The 25,815-nt window shown below is 44.7% G+C and overlaps 1 protein-coding gene and 1 long non-coding RNA gene across 2 annotated transcripts; both read right to left on the minus strand.

The window, feature by feature from the left end:
• Positions 1 to 1,079: 1,079 nt before the first annotated feature.
• LOC119120863 lies at positions 1,080 to 7,088 on the minus strand. Its single transcript, XM_037248087.1, has 6 exons — positions 5,937 to 7,088; positions 4,266 to 4,829; positions 4,028 to 4,082; positions 2,863 to 3,542; positions 1,337 to 2,598; positions 1,080 to 1,275 (listed from the first exon to the last, which is right to left on the minus strand). Exons 1-6 carry the CDS (start codon positions 6,915 to 6,917, stop codon positions 1,272 to 1,274), a joined length of 3,546 nt encoding a protein of 1,181 aa, XP_037103982.1. The 5' UTR covers positions 6,918 to 7,088; the 3' UTR covers positions 1,080 to 1,271.
• Positions 7,089 to 7,116: 28 nt separating this feature from the next.
• On the minus strand, positions 7,117 to 8,446 carry LOC119120084. Its single transcript, XR_005097433.1, has 3 exons — positions 8,383 to 8,446; positions 7,725 to 7,746; positions 7,117 to 7,237 (listed from the first exon to the last, which is right to left on the minus strand). It is a non-coding gene; the product is annotated as an uncharacterized LOC119120084 (long non-coding RNA).
• Between the last annotated feature and the right edge of the window lie 17,369 nt (positions 8,447 to 25,815).

Here is a 25,815-nt window from a genome sequence, read left to right on the forward strand (position 1 = left end):
TGAATGAAGAGCACACTGAGGTGGAGAGACAAAAATTAGGTCAAGCAATGTGTTTTTGTCAGTGGTAGCAGCGGTTATGAGTTGCGTGTAACCTGTTGAGCGAAACAAATCGAGAATGGGCTTGAATGAGGCAGATAGCATATCTTCATTAAAATCTCCACATACCAAGATCTGATGATGGTCCATTACTTCAAGGTACCGCAAGAGATTTCCCAAGCTTGGCAGAAAAGTGCGCAGACTGTTGCCTGGAGGCCTGTAAACGGCAGCAATCAACACATTGAGGGGAGCTTCAAGTTTCACCACAACAAATTCCATGTCGGTCACACCCTGTATGTATTTCTTTTCCTGGGCTGCGATGTGACTTTTGACACAGATACCTACGCCGCCACCGAGTTTTGTTGCCAAGTCAGGACAGTTTGTGTAAGAATCTCTTCGGTTCCTGTGAAACATCGTGAAGCCTTCCAAGCAGGCACGTCCATCAGCCACAGATCCTTGAAGGTGTGTCTCCGTGAAGCACAAAACATCAGCAAAATGCAGCTCGTGGTGACACCTGATGTCCTGCACATGACAAGACAGCCCTTCGGTGTTATGATGGACGACAACCAGGTGATTTGCCCGATCTACCGACGGCATCACGTGAAGGAGGGGCATCACGCTCTCCAAAGAATCCTCTGCCATCTCAGCAAGAGCAGCAGTGATTTCTGGATTTGCATGAAGTCTTCTCTCGTCCATATGCAGAATATGCAGACCACTGAGCGAAGTCACTCTACTCAGAGCTACGTACCCCATGCCGTGTTCGAAAACGCCTTTCAGCGAAACAGCGGCCTCTGATGTTGTCATGCCTTGTACCTTGTGGATCGTGCAGGCAAAAGCAAGCTTGATGGGAAACTGTCGCCGCGTCACTCCAGGCTTTTTCAGCTTTTCCTCCTGTCTGTCAATGTACACACGGTTAGCGGCACGCGCTGTGTTACTCACATGATCGAGTTCCAACCCAACTTTCTGGACACGGGCTTCATTGGGATAGTTGACCAATTCCACAATTTTTGCAAACGTCCCGTTGCACAGACCTGCTCGAACATCAAAATTACGCGTGAGCATAACACGAGCACCGAGGGCAACTTTGATTGAGTCCGGGAGCTCGCTCTTAGCGCCTTGCACAGGGGAAGTTTGCCTCGCCATTCTGCCAGTTTGTTTGTCCTTCTTGTAGTCATCTGCATCAATTTGCACAATGTCCTTATGAAGCAGATTCAGCATCGCAGAGTTATGGCCATCTACCTGTTTATTGGTGGCAAAAACATGCAGAATATGACTTGGACACATTTCTGGAGAAGTGTACCTTGTAGCAAGCAGAGCTCTGTCCAGTTCCGACAGTTCATCAGACTTCTCTTTGACCCGGAGTCGGTTCAGCAGTTCGGCAAAGGCAACATCGTCTCTCTGCCTCATGATGGCGGTGAGCGTGATCTTTTTGAAGGTGTCACGCCAGTGGTCCAGCCGAGTGGGATCGTACACGCATAGAGGTTTGGACTGTTTCACGGGAGGGAGCTGAAAGAAATCTCCAACAGCAAGAACAGACATGCCACCAAAAGGTAAATCGATGCCTTTGATTTGTTTCAACCTGGCATTCACATAGGCAAAGAGGTCTTTGGACACCATGGAAATCTCGTCGATGATGAGTATTTCGGCGATCGACAGCTCGGCTCTGACTTCGTCCAGTTTATTGCCCAGGCCGTGGTACGGGGGTTTGAGACTTCTGGGCAGTTTGAGCAGAGAATGCAAAGTTGTCCCAGAAATGCTGAATGCCGCCGTGCCAGTGAAGGCCGCGAGAACAACCGTCTGTTTGGAAATGTCGGCCTCCTCAGCCAGCCGTGGTAGTCTGTGCAGTATTTTGGTAGCCTCTGCATGGATACATTTGATCAGATGCGATTTGCCGGTCCCGGCGCCACCGTTGATGTAGTAGAAGAACTGCTCGATCGGCTTTGAGTTACACACACGTTTTATGCACCAATCTCTGACCTTGTAGAAAACAGACGCTTGCTTTTGGTTCAGGTTCCGATACATGTCACGTAACACTGCGGGATCGATGGCAGCAGCCTCTGTCGCAATGGAAATTTCAGATGTTTCTGACCTTACGTTATAGTCCGGGACATTTTCCTCCACGTTGTCATTTGGTTCATCTCTCGCGTTGCTTTCCTCAATGCATTCGAGTCTTTGCAACTCACTCTCAGGGGCCAGGTGGCACCATTCGTTTATGACAAGCCCACTCTCCTCCACCTCTTGGATGGCATCGTCAATGTCTTTACTGTGTTTCTCATACCTTTCTCTGTTCCTTTTGACAATTTCGCACACACGCTCCACAGAGTCGTTATATGGTAACTGTACACAAGCATGATCATGAAACAACTGGTATGAGGGACAGCGTTCAGATTTTAACTGGCAATTAGCACGATGAGGCAGGTACAACTTGAGCAAAGAGCAGTAATATTCCTCAGGATTCTTTTGTTCTGAGAATTTGCAGTATTTGATGACCGCAGCTTTTTCTTTTCTTTTCTTGACAAAGCCCATGTCGTTCAGCAGAGGCAAAACATTTTTGCCTTTTACCTGTTTGCCGTAAACAATTCTGCACGTTGATGCAAAATCAGCCAAGCACATCACTTCAAAGTCCTTCGTTTGGGGTCTGCATTTATATTTGTCTGGCAGGCCAGTCATCCACACTTCATGAGACTCCTGCGTTTTGCCCTCAAGGAGTGAGAGAGGATAACTCATTTTCAGCGGATTGTCACTCGTTTGTACAAATACCACACTGCGAGAGGACTGTTTCATATGCAAGCCGCACGCGCGTGCGACACACTCCTGAGCACTCACTTCTCTTTTCTTTGAGTACGCTTGCATGATTTGTTTCATTTCATCGCTCTCATTGACATTTTCATTGCGTGAGTTTTCAATAACAGATTTCAGGTATTGACTCAGACCGTGTTCAGCTTTGCTGATGTAGCTGCAGATGTACGCGATGCACGAATAGGCATTCAGAATGTACTGGATGTCCAAGTTGGCATCCCAGGCAAGGAGCAAATGGCGGTTGTAGTTGTTCACCCAGCAGTCTTTCGGATCTCGCTTGAGCACAACAGAACTCTTTGAGGCGGTCATGTACAAACATTCCATGTACTCAGCATCGGTGAGCTCGCATTTAGCCAAAAGCTGCGGCAAAGTCAGGGATGAGGTTTCAGGTTCATTCAGCAAACGCTGCACACGAACAAGCTTGTCATTTGCCACCACCTGCTTCTCCTTGTGTCGATCTTGATTTTCACAGGCTGCAGGCGTGATGATCATTGTGGTTTCGCACGGCGGTTTGGGAAAACCAAATCGGCAGTTTGCACCTTGATGTTTGACACACGATTTGGAGTGACTTTTGCTGTGCATCTGAACTTCGGTGACTTTTTTATACAATTCGGGTTCCTTTTCTGGGTCCGGCAGCTGAGCCGAGATGTAGCGAGACACAAAACCACAGATGGCTCCTTCTGAGGCTTCCTCAAATACAGGGGCATCTATTTAACCCATATGAGGCAATGAATGTGAGGACTCCCTCTGTGCTGAAACTCTAATCTGTAAAAGTAGTCGACGACTTCACCAATCGGTCGTTGCGGAGAGAGGATCAAATCTCTGAACAGAGCTTCCACACGTTTGTCAAACATGCGCATTGTCGTCACTGGATTGCTGCGTAGGATTTCACACTTTGTGGCCCAGTCAAGTTCAGCAAAATTCACCACCTCACCTTGTTGCGCTTTAATGGCAGTGATGACCTCTTCCCAACGCATTTCGGCAGCAGAAAATGTGCAAAAGAATGTGGGTGTACCCAGCTGTCGGATCATTGCAAAAAGATCTTTGGTGGTTCTTTCCCAATAGGCCGGCGTCCCTCTCAGGGGCGTCATAAAACGGACTGCATCTTTGCTGCGCACCAGTTTCTCAACTTCACGTTTGTCCTGCAGCATAGCATTGTTTATCCTCCGACCATCCCTGGTAAAAGGTTTACCTTTGCGTAGCTGGATTCTCATGCTTGATGTTGCCAGGTAAATTTCAGTCACAAACTGAGCAAAAAACAAGTAGTTTGTATCACGAGCAAAACGTTCATCCACACAACACAGACGTGTTTTGAAATATTTGCTTGGTGTGAGTTTTATTTGTCTCTCTTCATCAAGGGTGTTTATTCCGGTTGGAAACTGCACTGGAAATGCCATGGCCTCAAGTTTGGGAGTCCTGAAAAAGCTTACCGGGTTATTTCTTTCTGCAGGAGCCACACAGTAAATGCCTTGAGTAAAACTCATAATTTCCTCTGACACATCATTTGGTTGGAGACATGACTCCAGGATAACCCCACCGTTTGGTGCATCACCTTCTTCCACATTTTCAGCACTCTGTTGTTTTTGCACATTACCACGAGGATCGTTCTGTGAGTCACTATTCAATTCACAGAGAGCATCCCTCTCAAATGTGTGGATTGCCTCGAGGTCTTCCTCATTGTAGTCACTTTCGTTCATTTCGTCTTCATCAGAGCTGCTATCGTCATCAGTGAGCGTCGGGTCGCAAAGGTCAGCATCATCGCGAATAGTGATGTTGCTGTACTGCGGATGAATTTGTTTCAGTTTTATCAGGGCACTCATTAACTTGGACCAAGTGACAGTTTGAAATATCTGATGTCCTTTGTAACAAAGTCGTCTTTTCAGTTTCACTCTCAACACCTGAGACCTACTTCTTAGTCTGGGCAAGACATTGACCGTTTCTTCCACTTCTGATGGTACACACACAACATTCCCACGGATGGCTCGTTGTTGACCCTTTGGCAGAGGGACAATTTTGGCAAATGAAATGCATTTTGAAACAAGATGTCTTTCCAGAATATTCAAATCACACAGTTCAGTGGGAATGTCTGCAAGTTGGAGATTGGTACTTACAGCAAGTGCTGGCATTTTACCATCTTTGAGATGTGCATGGCAGGTGTGACATATCCACTCCATTTTTCTCTCATCCGGTACTTTGCAGCATGTGTTACATTCACGATTACAAACATGAACAAACCTTCGTGTAAGGCAACGTGCAACAACGTCCTTGTTTTTCTTATATTGGATCAGCTGGCGTACTTGATTGGGAAATAATGCTCGGTGGCAAACTGTGCAAACAAAAGTCGGTCCATTTTTTACCAGAGCTTGGAATAGTGCAACAGCTTTCATGATTGCATGGTCGTTTCTCTCTTTGCATAATCTGTTGATGACTTTGTATTTTTGTAGCAGTTTCATTGCAGTGCGCATTGCATCTGTCCTCATTGATGAATCATGGTTGGCTTTCCAGCGCAAACTCATGTTTTCCTTCTGCTTGGATCTGAATGCAGGATCATGTGCGTAACGTTCTTTGATATAGGAACGCTGTTTGCGCCTAAATTTATTGTCATGTGCATATCTCTGCTTGATGTAAAAGCGCTGTTTGCGCCTAAATTCATCGTCAAGTGCATATCTCTGCTTGATAAACAAGCGCTGTTTGCGCCGAAATTCACCATCATGACCATACCTTTCCTTGATATAGGAACACATTTTGGTCCGAAATTTATCATCGTGACTGTATCTCTGCTTGAGATATTTGCGCTGTTTCATCTTAATTGTGTCATATTTGCAATAGCGGTCGACTGCGAACGACTTTTGTTTTACACGGAAATTAAGGTCTTGCTGGTAGCGAGTCACGATGTAAGACTTTTTACGTTGTCTAACCTCTGGAGTTTGGCTGTATCTTTCCTTCTTTTTCATGTTTGCGTGTATTCGCCTTGTTTCTTGTTTTGTGATTCTCCCCATAGCTTTATCATTTATCTTTTGTTGGGCTTGAGTTCGTCTTTGAAATGTTTTCCTTTTGGATTTCGCAATTTTCAACACATCTCGTGTTTGTTGTGCACATACCACTTTACTGTTGTCATGTACCCTTTCAATGGACTCGTGTTTGCTCGCACATGGTTTGGACTCACCCGTCACCACACGCTGTGTCATCTCAGCAGCAGACTGGCTAAACATAGCGTCATCATTGTGTGTTCTCATAAGAGAAGATTCTACATCAGTCGCCATTTCACGGTCACTTGCATTGTCAATAGGTTGAAAACTTACCGGCATCAATTCATATTGAGTAGTGGGAGCGGCACCAGCCAGAGTGAACACCTGTATGAGCTTATCTATCAGATCGTTCAAACATGTAAAAAGCATCATGACAGCTGTACCACGTGGTGCACCGGAGGGCAGAGGGAGACCATCACGTTCTCTGGTGTGTGGATCAAAATAGCCATATCTGCCTTGGTGGTTTCGGAAAACAGCAATAAACAATGAATTCATGACCAAAAGAGCATAATTTACCTCTGACACCAGGCACTGAAGTCCGTCACAGAGCATCATAAATGCCACATCAGCAATAGAGGAATTGAAAAGACCATACATTGACTGATACTTTATTAACACATGTTGTTTGTGAAAGCCATTCACAATGGATGGAATTTCATCGGTTGCCAAATGATGATGTTCGTAGCGTCCTTCTGCTTTCAGCACAGCCACAGTAGCCACATAGAGCTCATTGCCTCGATCGAGAACAAGGTCCAGGTGAGCACTGGTCACATTGTCTATCTCCTGCAGGAAAGCTAGAAATGTAGCAGAGTTTGCAGCACACTGACTGTTTCTGGAATCAGCATACTTTGGATGATCCTGACTGTAGGATGCCAAAACACACGTTACAGGATCATGAGATGTAGACATCATTACCTCCATAGAGTTTTCAGGTTCAATGGCCATCAATTCTTTGGCAGTTGTTGGTTTATCTGCACTTCCAGAGTCTGTGTCGTTTTTACGCTTTTGCCAGCTTACCTTGAGAGCTTGCGCCTTCTTGCTTTTGCGTGGCATGGCTCGTGTCTTGCACTTCTCAATTGGATTCCACACAGCAGGTAATGAAGTCTCAACAGTCAGGCCCCGATGCAAGGTGATATTTCAATGCACAGCCCAAAAAGGGTTTTTGTCTTATCCACACGTCAAATTGTCTTATCCACACGTCAAATTGTCTTATCCACACCACAAATTGGGTCTTATCCACACCACAAATTGGGTCTTATCCACACCACAAATTGGGTCTTATCAACACCACAAGATGGACAGTGAGTGAAAGAAGTCAGAGACAAAAGGTGGAGCAGCGATAAAGAGGGTTGGGGTGGGACTCAGTCGGCAGCCTGGGGAGAAGGGGTACAAAAAGCATAAAAGCATTAATTAAAGTCAACCACAGTGTTCAAATATTTGTTACAACGGTACCATCTTTCTACTTCTCTTGTAATTCACGTCAGCTTTAAAAAATGGTGGCACCGCAACCTTATTTTTACTGTCACTGCTGAACCGCCGTATACTAGAAATTTGCATGACAATTTATAATAAAATGTGAAATTCGGTTAGCAATTCTTTGCAGAAAAGCATGTGTTTATTATGTGGCCACATAAAATGAATGATAAAATGCACAACAGTAAATGCTAAAAGATTGTAATATTCCTAACAATAGCATTTGTATAAACGCATTTACAAACAGGTGACAGGATCTCTGCATCTAATTGTATGTTGTACAAAGAACAAACAGCATTTTTTACAGTTAAACATCATCACTATGAAACTTTTATTGCATAATGGGTGGAAGCATGGTTAGCTGGCTGGATATAATCCTCACTTCACCTTTGGTCAAAGCGAATGAACTCTGCAAACAGAGACAAAAGGAGAATCAGTTATTGTACTTGAACATACATCTGCGTACAAAAAACGTACAAAATGTTGCAGGACTATTTAAAATATACACATTTTGATATTTTAAATATTTTTAGCACGAAATCTACTTAACCAAAATTAAGCAAGAACAGAACATAAACATTTGAATATTATTCACTTCAAACACATCCACACAGTGGTCACAACTGTCACCATACAAACCAATGATACAAAAACTTAGAGGAATAGTCGCTATTTGCACACAACACGACTGAAGAGTCACAATTTGTTAGAAAACCAAAAGGGTGATCTTAATATTAGCGTTTGAATATGACACATTCAACCAATAGTATCACAAACACACATAAAACATGCATTAACATCCGCATTCGATCGATTTTATATTTCTTTTATTGTTTACACTGCAACGAAGCGACAGCGCCACATCAGTTTTTTAATGTCACTTGGGTGACACCTAGTGTTCAAATTGGGAAGTAACAGTTGGACAATGTGTCAAGCACCACAACAAACGTAATGTATGCCAAATCTCTCCCACAAAAAACTATAAATCTGTCTGAAAACGTCTGATGCCATTAGTGAAATTAAATAATCATAATCCACACCTTACCTGATCAAAGCAATTCAACTGCCTAGAGAGGAAGAGAGAGAGAGAAATCAGTTACTGTACTTGAACATACATTTCCATCAAAATGTAAATATTTTAAAAATATATTATTTTTAAATACAAATATTTTGGTTTGGGAATTTTAAATATTTCTTGCACACAAACTCTACCAATGAAAAATAAGATACAACACAGCATAAAAACGTGAATCTTCTTATGTTTGGAGAAAATGTTCAAACTTCCACAGGGACTCCAGGGAGAAAGACGCCATGCATTTCTGCCGTAAAGAAATTACTACAAATGAACCGGAAGTGACACATTCACAGCAACAGTCTCTGTCGATAACACGCGACGGGAAAAAAAACTACAATGTGACGTCATATTTGGTCGCCGATTTGTGGCCTACAAGTAAACGCGAGGGGGGAACTACAATGTGACGTCATATCCGGTCGCCACCGTAAAAGTCCCGATGAAATAAAGACATTTATATACATATTATTGCGATTATTGAAAGAATGAAAGTTTAATATAAAATATTTAATTCGACACAACAACCGCCTCTTATGTTGAACCTCTTTACGCCTATTGAACTCCGGAGCCGAGCTATTGGCCGTTCCGCTAATGCTAGCTAGCTAGCGGCAATGCTTCACTGAGAAAATAAACCAAATAAACGACTTCTTATGTAAAGCATCGCCGAAGCTACCAACCAAACGGCGCACACACGAAACAATCTGGGAGCAGACAAACAGCACAACAGTAAACAATGTAACACATAAATGTCTATACTTACTTTTTGGCAAACACGCACAGAATCACAGCAACAGTCTCTATCGATAACCGCCGTCTGTGACCGACCACTGCGCGCGGGCTGCAACAATCGCGATAAGCGGATATAACTCACGCGAGACTTGGCGTGGTGACGTCACTTTCCAACGCAACAATTTAACCCCAAAATGTACATGGATTTTTCAATTTCAACATAAGACACTGAAACACAACCGGTTGTCAAGATGCGTTGTTTGTCTACTAAACGTCAACATTTATTTATATTACAGTATGCTTAAGAATAGCGAAAACCATTATGTTCGATATATATTTGTTGCATCCAAGTACACGCGACGGGGAAAAACTACAATGTGACGTCATATTTGGTCGCCGATTTGCTGCCTACAAGTAAACGCGAGGGGGGGAAACTACAATGTGACGTCATATCCGGTCGCCGTGCGCCACCGTAAAAGTCCCGATGAAATAAAGACATTTATATACATATTATTGCGATTATTGAAAGAATGAAAGTTTAATATAAAATATTTAATTCGACACAGCAACCGCCTCTTATGTTGAACCTCTTTACGCCTATTGAACTCCGGAGCCGAGCTATTGGACGTTCCGCTAATGCTAGCTAGCTAGCGGTAATGCTTCACTGAGAAAATAAACCAAATAAACGACTTCTTATGTAAAGCATCGCCGAAGCTACCAACCAAACGGCGCACACACGAAACAATCTGGGAGCAGACAAACAGCACAACAGTAAACAATGTAACACATAAATGTCTATACTTACTTTTTGGCAAACACGCACAGAATCACAGCAACAGTCTCTATCGATAACCGCCGTCTGTGACCGACCACTGCGCGCGGGCTGCAACAATCGCGATAAGCGGATATAACTCACGCGAGACTTGGCGTGGTGACGTCACTTTCCAACGCATCAATTTAACCCCAAATGTACATGGATTTTTCAACATAGGACACTGAAACACAACCGGTTGTCAAGATGCGTTGTTTGTCTACTAAACATCAACATTTATTTATATTACAGTATGCTTAAGAATAGCGAAAACCATTATGTTCGATATATATTTGTTGCATCCAAGTACACGCGACGGGAAAAAACTACAATGTGACGTCATATTTGGCCGCCGATTTGTGGCCTACAAGTAAACGCGAGGGGGGAACTACAATGTGACGTCATATCCGGTCGCCGTGCGCCACCGTAAAAGTCCCGATGAAATAAAGACATTTATATACATATTATTGCGATTATTGAAAGAATGAAAGTTTAATATAAAATATTTAATTCGACACAGCAACCGCCTCTTATGTTGAACCTCTTTACGCCTATTGAACTCCGGAGCCGAGCTATTGGACGTTTCGCTAATGCTAGCTAGCTAGCGGCAATGCTTCACTGAGAAAATAAACCAAATAAACGACTTCTTATGTAAAGCATCGCCGAAGCTACCAACCAAACGGCGCACACACGAAACAATCTGGGAGCAGATAAACAGCACAACAGTAAACAATGTAACACATAAATGTCTATACTTACTTTTTGGCAAAGACGCACACAATCACAGCAACAGTCTCTTTCGATAACCGCCGTCTGTGACCGACCACTGCGCGCGGGCTGCAACAATCGCGATAAGCGGATATAACTCACGCGAGACTTGGCGTGGTGACGTCACTTTCCAACGCATCAATTTAACCCCAAAATGTACATGGATTTTTCAACATAGGACACTGAAACACAACCGGTTGTCAAGATGCGTTGTTTGTCTACTAAACATCAACATTTATTTATATTACAGTATGCTTAAGAATAGCGAAAACCATTATGTTCGATATATATTTGTTGCATCCAAGTACACGCGACGGAAAAAAACTACAATGTGACGTCATATTTGGTCGCCGATTTGTGGCCTACAAGTAAAAGCGAGGAGGGGGAAACTACAATGTGACGTCATATCCGGTCGCCGTGCGCCACCGTAAAAGTCCCGATGTCCCGATGAAATAAAGACATTTACATACATATTATTGCGATTATTGAAAGAATCAAAGTTTAATATAAAATATTTAATTCGACACAGCAACCGCCTCTTATGTTGAACCTATTTACACCTATTGTCATATTTGGTCGCCGATTTGTGGCCTACAAGTAAGCGCGAGGGGGAAAAAAAACTACAATGTGACGTCATATCCGGTCGCCGTGCGCCGAGTATTGTAAACAAGTAAGTAAACGAGTAAACAAAGTGCTTATTTTAACACTGAACGTTATCAAATTCCTATATTTTTTCTCATATAAGTACAGAAAAATGAATATTCTTTCTTTTTTTGTAATACCATTAACTTTAAAGTGCATTACTGAACTATTTCCATCCATCCATTTTCTGAACCGCTTAGTCCCCACGGGGGTCGCGGGAGTGCTGGAGCCTATCCCAGCTGTCATCGGGCAGTAGGCGGGGGACACCCTGAACCGGTTGCCAGCCGATCGCAGGGCACACAGAGACAAACAATCATTTGCACTCGCACTCACACCTAGGGACAATTTGGAGTCTTCAATCGGCCTACCAAGCATGTTTTTGGGATGTGGGAGGAAACCGGAGTGCCCGGAGAAAACCCACGCGGGCCCGGGGAGAACATGCAAACTCCACACAGGGAGGGCCGGAGGTGGAATCGAACCCGCACCCTCCTAACTGTGAGTCGGACGTGCTACCCAGTGCCCCACCGAGCCACCACTGAACTATTTATTTACAATAATTTTAATTGTCCGTTGAGCCATCTTTTCTTTGGAATCCAAAGTGCTTCCAAACGAATGACTTGAAGCCCAAAGGGGAGCGAATTCCCTCGTCTTCTTGGACACTAGCCATAGCACCAGCCCAGGAGCCGCGTAGTTGTCGGCTCCCCTTTCACGTGCCTGCTCTGCTCACAACACAACACGCCGCGTACTGCTCCCGGAAAGAGGAAGCAAGCAACAATGAACTGGATTTCAAAATAAAGTCGCATCTAATGTCCGAGGTCAAACACGGCGATATAAATCAATGTTTACGTTTAGCATCGATGCCAATAAATCGTAGAGCATTATATCGATTAATCGATGTGTATCGATGAATCGTTACACCCCTACTAATCACTGCTCACGTTAGAGCGTCTTAAGGCTGGAAGACGGAAGGACTATATCGCTCAACGTTTGAAGAATATATGTCGTTTACACGCGCGCTAACAAGCTAACAGTAACAACCGCAGATGCTAGCGTGCTAACAATAGCAAGAAGACGCACGGACCGTTTGAGGCTAAATTTCGAAATTTGGAACAAAACGAAGAAAAATGGCTTCAGGAGGTTCACTTTTGGGGTTAAAATGTTGAAACGGATTTAATCGGACAATAAATGCAAAAGTTAGCGCAAATGTAGCTATTTGGGGCACTTAGTGTTGAAATAAGGTCACTTCCGGTCTGATTCGGGTCACTTCCGGTTTATTTGGGGCACTTCCGGTTTAATTTAGGTCACTTCCGGTTTAGCAGAGGTCACTGCCGGTTTAGCTGAGGTCACTTCCGGTTTAAAACGGTAACTTCCGGTTCATTTGGGGTCACTTCCGGTTTGATTTGGGGTCACTTCCGGTTTACCTGAGGTCACTTCCGGTCTATTTGGGGCACTTCCGGTTCATTCTGGGTTCATTGGGGGCACTTCAGGGTCAATCCAAAATGGCCGCCACACTGGAATTGGGGGTCAAGGGTTGAATTGTGGAAGCATAGTGGAAGTGGGGGTGAATGGGAGTGAATGTGGGAAGCATAAGGTGAATAAAGTGAATAAATGTGGAATGGGTTGAATCGGTCGAAAAATGTAGAAATTAGAGTAGAAAAACGAAATTTTGGAGAATTTGGTTGAATTTCAAATTTGAAAGTTTGGAATTTTTGGTAATTGGGAAGTTGTGGAATAGGTAGGCAAAAGATGAACGGCTGAAAGTTGGAATGGGTTGAATCGGTTGAATAATGTAGAAATTAGAGTAGAAAAACGGAATTTTAGAGAATTTTGGTTGAATTTCAAATTTGAAAATTTGGAATTTTTGGTAAGTGGGAAGTTGTGGAATAGGTAGGCAAAAGATGAACAGTTGAAAGTTGGAATGGGTTGAATCGGTTGAAAAATGTAGAAATTAGAGTAGAAAAACGGAATTTTAGAGAATTTTCGTTGAATTTCAAATTTGAAAATTTGGAATTTTTGGTAAGTGGGAAGTTGTGGAATAGGTAGGCAAAAGATGAACAGTTGAAAGTTGGAATGGGTTGAATCGGTTGAAAAATGTAGAAATTAGAGTAGAAAAACGGAATTTTAGAGAATTTTGGTTGAATTTCAAAATAAAAGATGTGAAGTTTTTGGTAAGTGGGAAGTTGTGGAATAGGTAGGCAAAAAGATGAACAGTTGAAAGTTGGAATACGTTGAATCGGTTGAAAAATGTAGAAATGAGAAGGGAAAAAGGAAATATTGGAGAATTGGGTGTGAATTTCAAAATAAAAGATGTGAAGTTTTTGGTAAGTTGAGGAATAGGTAGAAAATGATGAACAGTTGAAAGTTGGAATGGGTTGAATCGGTTGAAAAATGTAGAAATGAGAAAGGAAAAAGGAATTGGGTGTGAATTTCAAAATAAAAGATGTGAAGTTTTTGGTAAGTGGGAAGTTGTGGAATAGGTAGAAAAATGATGAACAGTTGAAAGTTGGAATGGGTTGAATCGGTTGAAAAATGTAGAAATGAGAAGGGAAAAAGGAAATATTGGAGAATTGGGTGTGAATTTCAAAATAAAAGATGTGAAGTTTTTGGGAAGTTGTGGAATAGGTAGAAAAATGATGAACAGTTGAAAGTTGGAATGGGTTGAATCGGTTGAAAAATGTAGAAATGAGAAGGGAAAAAGGAAATATTGGAGAATTGGGTGTGAATTTCAAAATAAAAGATGTGAAGTTTTTGGTAAGTTGTGGAATAGGTAGAAAAATAATGAACAGTTGAAAGTTGGAATGGGTTGAATCGGTTGAAAAATGTAGAAATGAGAAAGGAAAAAGGAATTGGGTGTGAATTTCAAAATAAAAGATGTGAAGTTTTTGGGAAGTTGTGGAATAGGTAGAAAAATGATGAACAGTTGAAAGTGTGAATGGGTTGAATCGGTTGAAAAATGTAGAAATTAGAGTAGAAAAACGGAATTTTAGTGAATTTTGGTTGAATTTCAAAATAAAAGATGTGAAGTTTTTGGTAAGTGGGAAGTTGTGGAATAGGTAGGCAAAAGATGAACAGTTGAAAGTTGGAATGGGTTGAATCGGTTGAAAAATTTAGAAATTAGAGTAGAAAAACGGAATTTTAGAGAATTTTGGTTGAATTTCAAAATAAAAGATGTGAAGTTTTTGGTAAGTGGGAAGTTGTGGAATAGGTAGGCAAAAGGTTGAACAGTTGAAAGTTGGAATGGGTTGAATCGGTTGAAAAATGTAGAAATTAGAGTAGAAAAACTGAATTTTAGTGAATTTTGGTTGAATTTCAAAATAAAAGATGTGAAGTTTTTGGTAAGTGGGAAGTTGTGGAATAGCTAGGCAAAAGATGAACAGTTGAAAGTTGGAATGGGTTGAATCGGTTGAAAAATGTAGAAATTAGAGTAGAAAAACGGAATTTTAGAGAATTTTGGTTGAATTTCAAAATAAAAGATGTGAAGTTTTTGGTAAGTGGGAAGTTGTGGAATAGGTAGGCAAAAGGTTGAACAGTTGAAAGTTGGAATGGGTTGAATCGGTTGAAAAATGTAGAAATGAGAGGTGAAAAACAAAATTTTGTGAAATGTCGAATGTTACATTAAGAATGAATGGGGAAAAATTTGTCGGAATTCTGGGAATTTTGCGAAAACGGAAAATTTTCGGAATTAGAAAAATGGAAGCGCTCATGCCGTGAATATTTGGAATACGTGAAAAGTGGAATGGAGCGAATCGGATGAATTATGTGGAAGAAGAAGCGGGACAAAAAAGTGAGGAGAATAAAATATAATAATAATAATAAAGTGAAAAAGTAGAATAACATATGTGTGAAGGCCATCGCCTTCACACAACTAGAATGTGCAATTTCTGGAGAAATTGCGTGTGAAGGCGAAATGTATGAATAACTTCTTCGGGGAATGCTGCCGAATGACGTTGAAATGTGTTGAATTACTTGAGAAATGTAGAAATTTTGGAGAATTTGGTTGAATTTAAAATTTGGAATTTTTGGTAAGTGGGAAGTTGTGGAATAGGTAGGCAAAAAGTTGAAAGTTGGAATGGGTTGAATCGGTTGTAAAATGTAGAAATTAGAGTAGAAAAACGAAATTTAGAAGAATTTGGTCGAATTTCAAATTTGAAAATTTGGAATTACAATTGAAATTTGGAATGGGTTGAATCGGTAGAAAAAAGTAGAAATTAGAGTAGAAAAACGAAATTTTGAAGAATTTGGTCGAATTTCAAATTTGAAAATTTGTAATTACAATGGAAAGTTGGAAATGGGTTGAATCGGTTGAAAAATGTAGAAATTAGAGTAGAAAAACGAAATTCTGGAAAATTTGGTCGAATTTCAAATTTGAAAATTAGGAATTACAATTGAAACTTGGAATGGGTTGAATCGGTTGAAAAATATAGAAATTAGAGTAGAAAAACGAGAATTTGGAGAATTTGGTCGAATTTCAAATTAGAAAATTTGGAATTACAATTGAAAGTTGGAATGGGATAAATCGGTTAAAAAATGTAGAAATTAGAGTAGAAAAACGAAATTTTGGAGAATTTGGTCGAATTTCAAATTAGAAAATTCGGAATTACAATTGAAAGTTGGAATCGGTTGAATCAGTTGAAAAATGTAGAAATTAGAGTAGAAAAACGAAATTTTGGAGAATTTGGTCGAATTTCAAATTTGAAAATTAGGAATTACAATTGAAACTTGGAATGGGTTGAATCGGTTGAAAAATATAGAAATTAGAGTAGAAAAACGAGAATTTGGGGAATTTGGTCGAATTTCAAATTTGAAAATTAGGAATCACAATTGAAAGTTGGAATGGGTTGAATCGGTTGAAAAATGTAGAAATTAGACTAGAAAAACGGAATTTAGGAGAATTTGGTCGAATTTCAAATTTTTGGTAAGTGGGAAGTTGTGGAATAAGTAGGCAAAAGGTTGAAAGTTGGAATGGGTTGAATCGGTTGAAAAATGTAGAAATTAGAGTAGAAAAACGAAATTTTGGAGAATTTGGTCGAATTTCAAATTTGGAATTTTTGGTAAGTGGGAAGTTGTGGAATAGGTAGGCAAAAGGTTGAAAGTTGGAATGGGTTGAATCGGTTGAAAAATGTAGAAATTAGAGTAGAAAAACGAAATTTTGGAGAATTTGGTTGAATTTCAAATTTGGATTTTTTGGTAAATGGGAAGTTGTGGAATAGGTAGGCAAAAGGTTGAAAGTTGGAATGGGTTGAATCGGTTGAAAAATGTAGAAATTAGAGTAGAAAAAGGAAATTTTGGAGAATTTGGTTGAATTTCAAATTTGGAATTTTTGGTATGTGGGAAGTTGTGGAATAGGTAGGCAAAAGGTTGAAAGTTGGAATGGGTTGAATCGGTTGAAAAATGTAGAAATTAGAGTAGAAAAACGAAATTTTAGAGAATTTTGGTTGAATTTCAAATTTCGAATTTTTGGTAAGTGGGAAGTTGTGGAATAGGTAGGCAAAAGGTTGAACAGTTGAAAGTTGGAATGGGTTGAATCGGTTGAAAAATGTAGAAATGAGAGGTGAAAAACGAAATATTGTGAAATGTCGAATGTGACATTAAGAATGAATGGGGAAAAATTTGTCGGAATTCTGGGAATTTTGCGAAAACGGAAAATTTTCGGAACGAGAAAAATGGAAGCGCTCGTGTCGTGAATATTTGGAATACGTGAAAAGTGGAATGGAGTGAATCGGATGAATTTTGTGGAAGAAGAAGCGTGTCAAAAAAGTGTGGAGAATAAAAGAGAAGAATAATAATAATAATAATAGAGAATGGTGTAGAATAACATATGTGTGAAGGCCATCGCCTTCACACAATAATAATAATAGAGAATGGTGTAGAATAACATATGTGTGAAGGCCATCGCCTTCACACAATAAAGTGAATGGAGTAGAATAACATATGTGTGAAGGCCTTCGCCTTCACACAATAAAGTTAATGGTGTAGAATAACATATGTTCATCGCCTTCACACAATAATAAAAGTACATTTCAAATCAGCAATCTAATGTGGAACTGCAGTCGATGTATTGGATAACAACATTTAGGCATATATATGCATACACTGTAGTGGGTTGACATAGTTCACCCGGAACCTAAGTTCACGTTACATAGTTCCGGTGGGACAGGTACACAGGTGGGAATTTCATGTTTAGTTGAGTGTGTGTTAGGATCTCGAGGGGAAAAGAGTCTGCCCGTTGTTGAATGAGAATAATTATAAATGTCATTAAAACAACTGCCGTTGGCACCGTCGTTTGTCACTCCGCCTCCGACTCCAGTCCTTGCACGCCACACTGGTGACCCCGACGTGATTCCGCTGAAGATTTCGGGACTGAACAGAATAACGAGCGAAACGGCATGGCGCATTCCGCCGTCCTCAGACTGCCTGAGTTTTGGGAGACGTCTGCGGCAACGTGGTTCGCACAGGCGGAGGCTCAGTTCGCCCTCCGGGGAATTACGGATGACACCACACGCTACTACCACGTCGTCTCAGCACTCGGAAGCTCCACCGCAGCCAGAGCCGTAAGTTTCATCACTTCCCCTCCTGCCCAGGATAAATATGCAGGGCTCAAGGCTTATCTCCTCAGGATTTTTGAACTGTCACGATCCGAACGAGCCCGGCGCCTGCTTGCTATTCAAGGCATAGGGGACAGCAAACCCTCTGAACACATGGCGATGATGTTAAACCTCCTGGGTGGGGAAGAGCCGAATTTTCTTTTCATTGAACTGTTTCTGCGACATATGCCGCCGCACGTACAAACGGCCCTCGCAAATACGACTATTGCGGAGCCGCGTGCTCTGGCGGAGGAAGCAGACCGTTTCTACTTGGCCACCCAGCGTTTCGCCCCTGATGTGCTGGCCCCAACACGCAGCTACACGTCCCCAGGCGCTGGCGTTTCCCCTGGCAGAGGACACGCTGCAACCGACGGCCGCACCAGCACAGGTTTGTGCTACTTCCATGCACGTTTTGGTGCCAAGGCTAAAAGGTGCCGCTCCCCTTGCAACTTCAACACGACGGGAAACGCCAAAGCCTGCGCTCAGTAGTGGCCGTGAGCGCAGGCAAAAAGAACCGGCTGCTGTTCGTTGAGGACACCCTCTCGGGTCGCAGATTCCTCTGTGACACCGGTGCCCAGAGGAGCGTCCTGCCGGCTACGGTGGACGACGCCGCGGGAGGGTTGCACGGCCCACCCTTAACATCCGCCAACGACACCCCCATCAGGACGTATGGCACGAAGACTGTGGACATATGTTTCGGGGGGCAGCGTTTCACATGGGACTTTGTCACTGCCGACATTTCCTTCCCCCTGCTCGGCGCAGATTTTTTGTGCGCCCACGGACTGCTCGTGGATGTTAAGAATGGCCGCCTGGTGGACGCGTTAACCTTCTCCTCCTTCGCATGTGTCCGCGATGAGGGGAAGTATGCGAGTCTCTCCAGTTCGCTCTCCGAGGGCGACATGTACCAGAAACTCCTCGGAGAGTTCCCCAGCCTTACACAGCCCACCTTTGCCGGCACCACAGCTAAACATGGGGTCGAGCACCACATCGAGACCAAAGGCCCCCCCATCTACGCTAGGGCCCGACGGCTCAACCCGGAGAGACTGACAATTGCTCGGGCCGAGTTCGCCAACATGGAACGCCTTGGCATTATTCGCCGCTCTGACAGCCCGTGGGCCTCCCCACTCCACATGGTGCCTAAGCCAGATGGTGGTTGGCGCCCGTGTGGCGACTACCGCCGCCTCAATGATGCCACCACGCCCGACCGCTACCCGGTCCCCCATGTTCAGGACTTTTCGGTACATCTAGCAGGGAAGCACCTGTTCTCCAAAGTGGACCTGGTGCGGGGTTGTCACCAAGTCCCAGTGCACCCTGCCGACATCCCTAAAACAGCAGTGGTGACTCCTTTCGGGCTTTTCGAGTTTCTTAGGATGCCCTTCGGCCTGAAAAACGCGGCCCAGTCCTTCCAGCGGTTGATGGACTCTGCGCTTAGGGACATGCCTTTCATCTTCGTCTACTTGGACGATGTCCTCGTCGCCAGCTCCTCGGAGGAGGAGCATGCGGCGCACCTGCGGGCCCTTTTCACAAGGCTCGACCAGCATGGCCTGATCGTTAACCCGGCGAAGTGCGTTTTCGGAGTGCCGTCGATCCAGTTTCTTGGGCATCTCATCAGCAGTAATGGGGCCACCCCCCTCCCGTCAAAGGTGGAAGCAGTCTCCGCTTTTCCCCGCCCACATTCGGCCCGGGGGCTCCGGGAGTTCCTTGGGAAGGTTACATTCTACCACCGATTCATACGCCGGGCGGCCCACATCATGCACCCACTGTATGAGGCCCTTAAGGGTAGGACCCCCAACCAGGACATCGACTGGACCCCCGAGAGGGTCAAGGCTTTCGAGGATACTAAGGCTGCGCTGTGCCAGGCCACCATGTTGGTCCACCCGTCGCCTGGAGCCCCGGTCGCCCTCACAACCGACGCATCTGACTACGCAGTTGGTGCTGTATTTGAGCAGTGGGTTGGTGGCGCCTGGCAACCGCTCGCCTTTTTCAGCCGCCAGCTGGTCCCTAGGGAGCGCAGATACAGCACATTTGACAGGGAGCTACTCGGCGTCTGGTTGGCGATCCGCCATTTCCGCTCCATCCTGGAAGGCCGTGGGTTTACGGTTTTCGTCGACCACAAACCCCTCACGTTCTCTATGTCCAAGGTGGCTGAGCCGTGGTCCGCCCGCCAGCAGCGTCAGCTGTCTTTTGTCTCCGAGTACACCACAGATATCCGACACATCGCCGGCAAGTCCAACGTGGTCGCCGATTGCCTCTCTAGAGCGGTCATCCACACGGTTCAGCTGGGTCTCGACTACTCAGGTATGAGTGCTGACCAAGCCTCAGATCCTGGGATCCAGTCACTCAAAGACTCGGACACTGGGCTGCGTCTGGAGGAGGTCGCGGTTGGCGACTCAGGAGTCAGGCTGTGGTGCGACCTCTCCACCGGCCAACCTAGACCACTTGTCCCTGCCGGCTGGCAGCGGGCTGTCTTTGAGGCGATACACGGCCTGTCCCATCCTGGCAGAAAGGCGTCCGTGAGGCTGGTGGCTCAGAAGTTCGTCTGGAAAGGGCTGAAGAGAGACGTGCGGGCCTGGGTCGACTCATGTGTGGCTTGTCAGCGTGCGAAGGTGCACCGCCATACCAAGGCCCCGTTGGAGCCGTTTACTGTCCCCGAGAGGAGGTTCGACCACGTCAACATCGACCTTGTGGGCCCGCTCCCCCCTTCCCATGGTTTCACCTACCTCCTCACCATGGTGGACAGGACGACCCGTTGGCCTGAGGCCGTCCCCCTCTCCTCAACCTCAGCTGCCGACGTGGCCCGGGCGTTTATCGGCACATGGGTCGCACGCTTTGGAACACCTTCGGACCTCTCCTCGGACCGGGGTGCACAGTTTACTTCCGGAGTCTGGAATGTGGTTGCTAGAGACTTAGGGGTCAAGCTGCACCGCACCACCGCATATCACCCCCAGGCTAACGGGCTGTGCGAGCGGTTCCACCGCTCCATGAAGGCTGCTCTACGCGCCAGTCTGGTGGATGGCAACTGGGTGGACAGACTTCCCTGGGTCATGCTGGGCCCCTAAGGAGGACCTGCAGTCCTCGTCTGCTGAACTCGTCTACGGCCAGGTACTACGGGTTCCTGGGGACTTCATTCCGGACGCCACAACGCCTTGGTCGGCGGCCAGGCAGCGGTCCTCCCTGCTGGAAGTTGCCAGGACGTTCGCACCTGTCCCCACATCACAGCACTGCACCCCTGTTTCCCGGGTGCCCACCAACCTGCGCTCGGCGGGTTTTGTGTTCATCCGCCACGACGCCCACTGCGGACCGTTGCGTCCGCCTTACGACGGGCCTTTTAAGGTCTTGCAGCACGGGGGTAAGAGCATGGTCGTGGACATCGGCGGTAGGCCTGAGACTGTCTCGGTTGATAGGATTAAGCCTGCCCACGTGGATGTTTCCCGGACTTTGGAATTGGCGCAGGCCCCACGCCGCGGACGCCCCCCAGCGCCTCGCCCCTCCAACCTGACCGAGCTCCCGCCTGCCCGACCGACGACACGACCGTCCGGCCCGGCGGTCTTTCCGGCGGCGCCCCCTACCCCTGACCCCCTGCCAGCCCCTGCCACCTACACCCGCTGTGGTCGGGCTGTCGTCCCTTTCCGGCGTGGCGATTTTGACTATGGGTGAATTCTGGGGGGGCTTGTGTAGTGGGTTGACATAAGTCAAAGTCAAAGTCAAAGTCAGCTTTATTGTCAATCCCTTCATATGTCAAGACCCACAAAGAAACCGAAATTCCGTTTCCTCCATCCCACGGTGACGAGACATACAAGTAGGCGACACAAAACAAAAACAAGAAGGCACAAACCATAAATAATAAATAATAAATAAAATAAAATGAGCGATGAATAAATAATAGACCAATAACCCATTAAATAAGAGGGGCAAAACCGAGCCAGTGTGCATACAGCAGACAGCAAGAACAGGACGCTACGCTGAAAGGGGGAGCGAGTTTAGGATCCTAACAGCCTGGAGTACGAAGCTGTTGGAGAGTCTGGTGGTGCGGGAGCGCAGGCTCCTGTACCGCCTCCCAGAGGGCAGAAGTTCAAACAAAGAGTGAGCGGGGTGACTCACATCACTCACAATCTTGGTCGCCTTGCGGGTGAGATGGGAGGTGTAAATGTCCTTCAAGGAGGGGAGAGAAGCACCAATAGTCTTACTAGCCGTTTCACTATGCGCTGCAGGGCCTTCAAGTCGTAGTCAGTGCAGCTGCCACCCCAGACAGCAATACAGCTGGAGAGGACGCTCTCAATGGTGCCGCGGTAAAAAGTAGTCATGACGGCGGGAGGAGCCCCCGCTCGCCTGAGCCCGGAACCTAAGTTCACGTTACATAGTTCCGGTGGGACAGTTACACGGGTGGGAATTTCCTGTTTAGTTGAGTGTGTGTTAGGATCTCGAGGGGAAAAGAGTCTGCCCGTTGTTGAATGAGAATAATTATAAATGTCATTAAAACAACTGCCGTTGGCACCGTCGTTTGTCACTCCGCCTCCGACGCCAGTCCTTGCACGCCACAACACGTTATTTAAAACCTACTATAAGTAAATCGTAAATCTACATTCTGGCTTCCATAGTTCACGCCAGGAGACGCAACATATTTAATGACTGATCCGTTGATGCACAAGAAGGCATTTCACTCATTGACTCGTTCGCGAACGGGAAAGCCAGGATTCGTTCCCTCACTGATCCGTTCTCGCGGTGAACTGGAAATGCGAATCACTCAGTGATTCACTCACAGATTCGTTCGTTGGTGAACGGGAAATGCAATTCACGACTCGTTCGTGAACGGGAAGTTACATCATTTTCTTCTTCGTTTTGTTTTACGGCGAGGTAGCACCAGCTTCAATGGGCATTACTGACACCTACTGGTTGAAGTTATATATGAAAGGAAAAGAACGAATCACTTTAGGAAGTGATTCGTTCACTCTCGTTCACTGAAAGGATTCGTTCCTTCTGAACGAATCGTTCACTCACGAGCCAACACTACTGTGATTTATGTTCTGTATATACAAAGGTTTCTAGTCCTAATGGGTTTTTGTTATCAGGAGTTGTCATGAATGTGGTTTGTGTTTACCTTAGTGTTGTGTGTTTTATTGGTATTTGCTCAGCTCCTCCAGCTCCTTGATGACTAGTACTTTGGCTTGTTCTGGTGTTCCGATTAGTTTGATATATACTTTGCAGTTTGAAGTCCATGTAGATTGTATTTTCTTCTGTTTTCTTAAAAGACGGGCTGAACATTCTTGCAATATCCGCATTTTTCTTTATCAGATTCTCGTTAAGGTATACGTCTGATCCCTTCAGCCGTCTCCCCGGTTTCAATAGCTCGTATTTGTATTACCTGCTTGCAAACCGCACTATTATTGCTGGTTTTGTTTTAATATTTCGTGTTATGGATGCCCAGGATGCTTCAATAGCGGCCTTTAGCTCATTTGCATTGTTGGGTCTGGTGTCTTTCAGCTTCTTCACAATACCCCACAAATTCTCTATGGGGTTCAGGTCAGGGGAATTGGGAGGCCAATCGAGGACAGTAATGCCATGGTCAGTACACCATTTACTGGTGGTTTTGGCACTGTGGGCAGGTGCCAGATCATGCTGGAAAATTAAATCATCATCTCCATAGAGCTTTTCAGCAGACGGAAACGTAGTGCTCTAAAATCTCTTGGTACACAGCTGCATTTACTCTGGACTTGATGAAACACTTGCTTTCGTCTGAAAAGAAGACTTTGGACCACTCTGCAACTGTCCAGTGCTTCTTTTCCATAGCCCAAGTCAGACGCTTCTTCCGTTATCTTGAGTTCAGAAGTGGCTTGACCTATTGTCGGCCATTTCCCGGACATGTCTGTGAACAGTGGCTTTTGATACCTGGACTCCAACTTCAGTCCACTGTCATTGAAGCTCCCCAAATTCTGGAAGCGATTCTTCTTCACAATGCTGTTAAGGCTGCGGTCATCTCTCTTGGTTGTGCAGCGTTTCCTGCCACATTTCCCCCTTCCAACAGACTTTTTGCTTTGAAACTGCACTCTGTAAACAGCTTGCTCTTTGAGATATTTATTTTTGTGTGTTACCCTCCTGATGGAGGGTGTCAATGATGGTCCTCTGGACAGCAGTCAGATCAGCAATCTTCCCCATACTTGTGATTTAGTTTACTGAACCAAGATGAGTGGTTTTCAAGGCTCAGGAAACCATTGCAGGTGTTTCGAGTTAGACGATTCAAGTGATTCGTTGAATACCCTACTAGTATACTTTTTCATGATATTCTAATATTTTGAGATAGGATATTTGAGTTTTCTTTCGCTGTATGCCATAATCAGCAATATTAAAATAATAAAAGGCTTGCAATATTTCAGTTGATTTGTAATGAATCCAGAATGTATGACATTTTATTTTTTAATTGCATTACAGAAAATAAAGAACTTTATCACAATATTCAAATTTTCTGAGATGTATGTGCGGATGCTCTTCGTGGACTTCAGCTCTGCATTTAACACCATCCTCCCCCACAGACTGGGGGATATACTGGGGGACCTGGGACTTCCACACAACACCTGCATGTGGATTAAGAGCTTCTTGACAGGTCGCAGCCAGAGGGGGAGAGTGGGCCGTCAGCCTTGGTACCGGCTCCCCACAGGGCTGCGCACTGAGCCCACTGCTCTACACGCTCTACACACACACATGCACCCCCGCCCACCTTAGCAATACCATTGTAAAGTTTGCGGATGACACAACCGTGGTGGGGCTCATCTCAAAGGGGGATGAGTCTGCCTACAGGGACGAGGTGGTGCAGCTGTCGGAGTGGTGCGGAGAGAACAATCTGCTCCTAAACACGGCTAAAACCCAAGAACTGGTCGTTGACTTTAGGAGGAAAAAAATGGACATTCCACCACTAATCATCATGTGGAGAGGGTGTCCTGGGAGTCCACATCGAGGAGGACTTCACCTGGAGCGTGAACACCTCTGAGCTGCTAAAAAAAAGCCCAGCAGAGACTCTACTTCCTAAGGGTGCTTAGGAGGTACAGCATCACACAGAGACTGCTGGTGTCCTTCTATCGGTGCTCCATAGAGAGCATTTTAACATACTGTATATGTGTTTGGTACACCAGCTGCAGTGCAGCTCAGAGGAAAAAGCTCCAAGGGGTCATCAACACAGCACAGAAGATCGTTGGCTGCCCTCTCCCCATAACTGGAAGATCTACACAGAACCCGCTGTCTCAAAAAAACACAGAACATTCTAAAGGACACTTCCCACCCTGGCCACTCCCTTTTCGAACTGTTGCCATCAGGCAGACGCTACAGATCAATTAAATCAAGGACCAGCAGATTCGCCAACAGCTTTTACCCTACAGCAGTAGTCACACTAAATGCTGCCAAAAATAGAGTAAAAGGACCCAATTCAGGAATCGTGCCATGTGCTAGGGCAGAACACACTGGGACAGAAACTTTACAAAACTATCTTTGTGTTATCAGTCATTACTTCCTGTGTAGCTTTTGTTTATTACACCCCAAATCTTCCTATTAACATTTTGTATACCATCAGTTGCGCACACTCATCATCTTACTATCAAGCCGCCCTTATCAAATGCTTTCTCTTTTTCCTTCTGAGTAATCCATCCAGCCTACCTATTAACATGGCTATAATCCTCTTTCTTCAAAAATGTTTCACAACTTTTCAATAATTGTTTCCGACATTCAAAATCAAATATTCAAAAAACCTTGCATTTTCCCTTTATCCTGACTCCAATCTTCGATTCCTTTTTCCTTCGATCACCTACTGGCCTCACGTAAATAATTTCTTCTCCTCTTCCAATCTCTCACTTCACACGTCACTCACACCCCATTGTCAACTCACAT

This window comes from Syngnathus acus, chromosome 3 (assembly GCF_901709675.1).
Source record: "Syngnathus acus chromosome 3, fSynAcu1.2, whole genome shotgun sequence".
Taxonomy (NCBI): Eukaryota; Metazoa; Chordata; class Actinopteri; order Syngnathiformes; family Syngnathidae; genus Syngnathus; species Syngnathus acus.

Coding starts and splice junctions, on each gene's coding strand:
- LOC119120863 (XM_037248087.1), bottom strand. CDS start 6,917: ATGCCACGCAAAAGCAAGAAGGCGCAAGCTCTCAAGGTAAGCTGGCAA. Junction 4,830..5,936: donor TACATGACAACAGTAAAGTG/GTATGTGCACAA, acceptor CCTCTGCCAAAG/GGTCAACAACGAGCCATCCG. Junction 3,543..4,027: donor GAGAATCCAGCTACGCAAAG/GTAAACCTTTTA, acceptor TGGGTTAAATAG/ATGCCCCTGTATTTGAGGAA.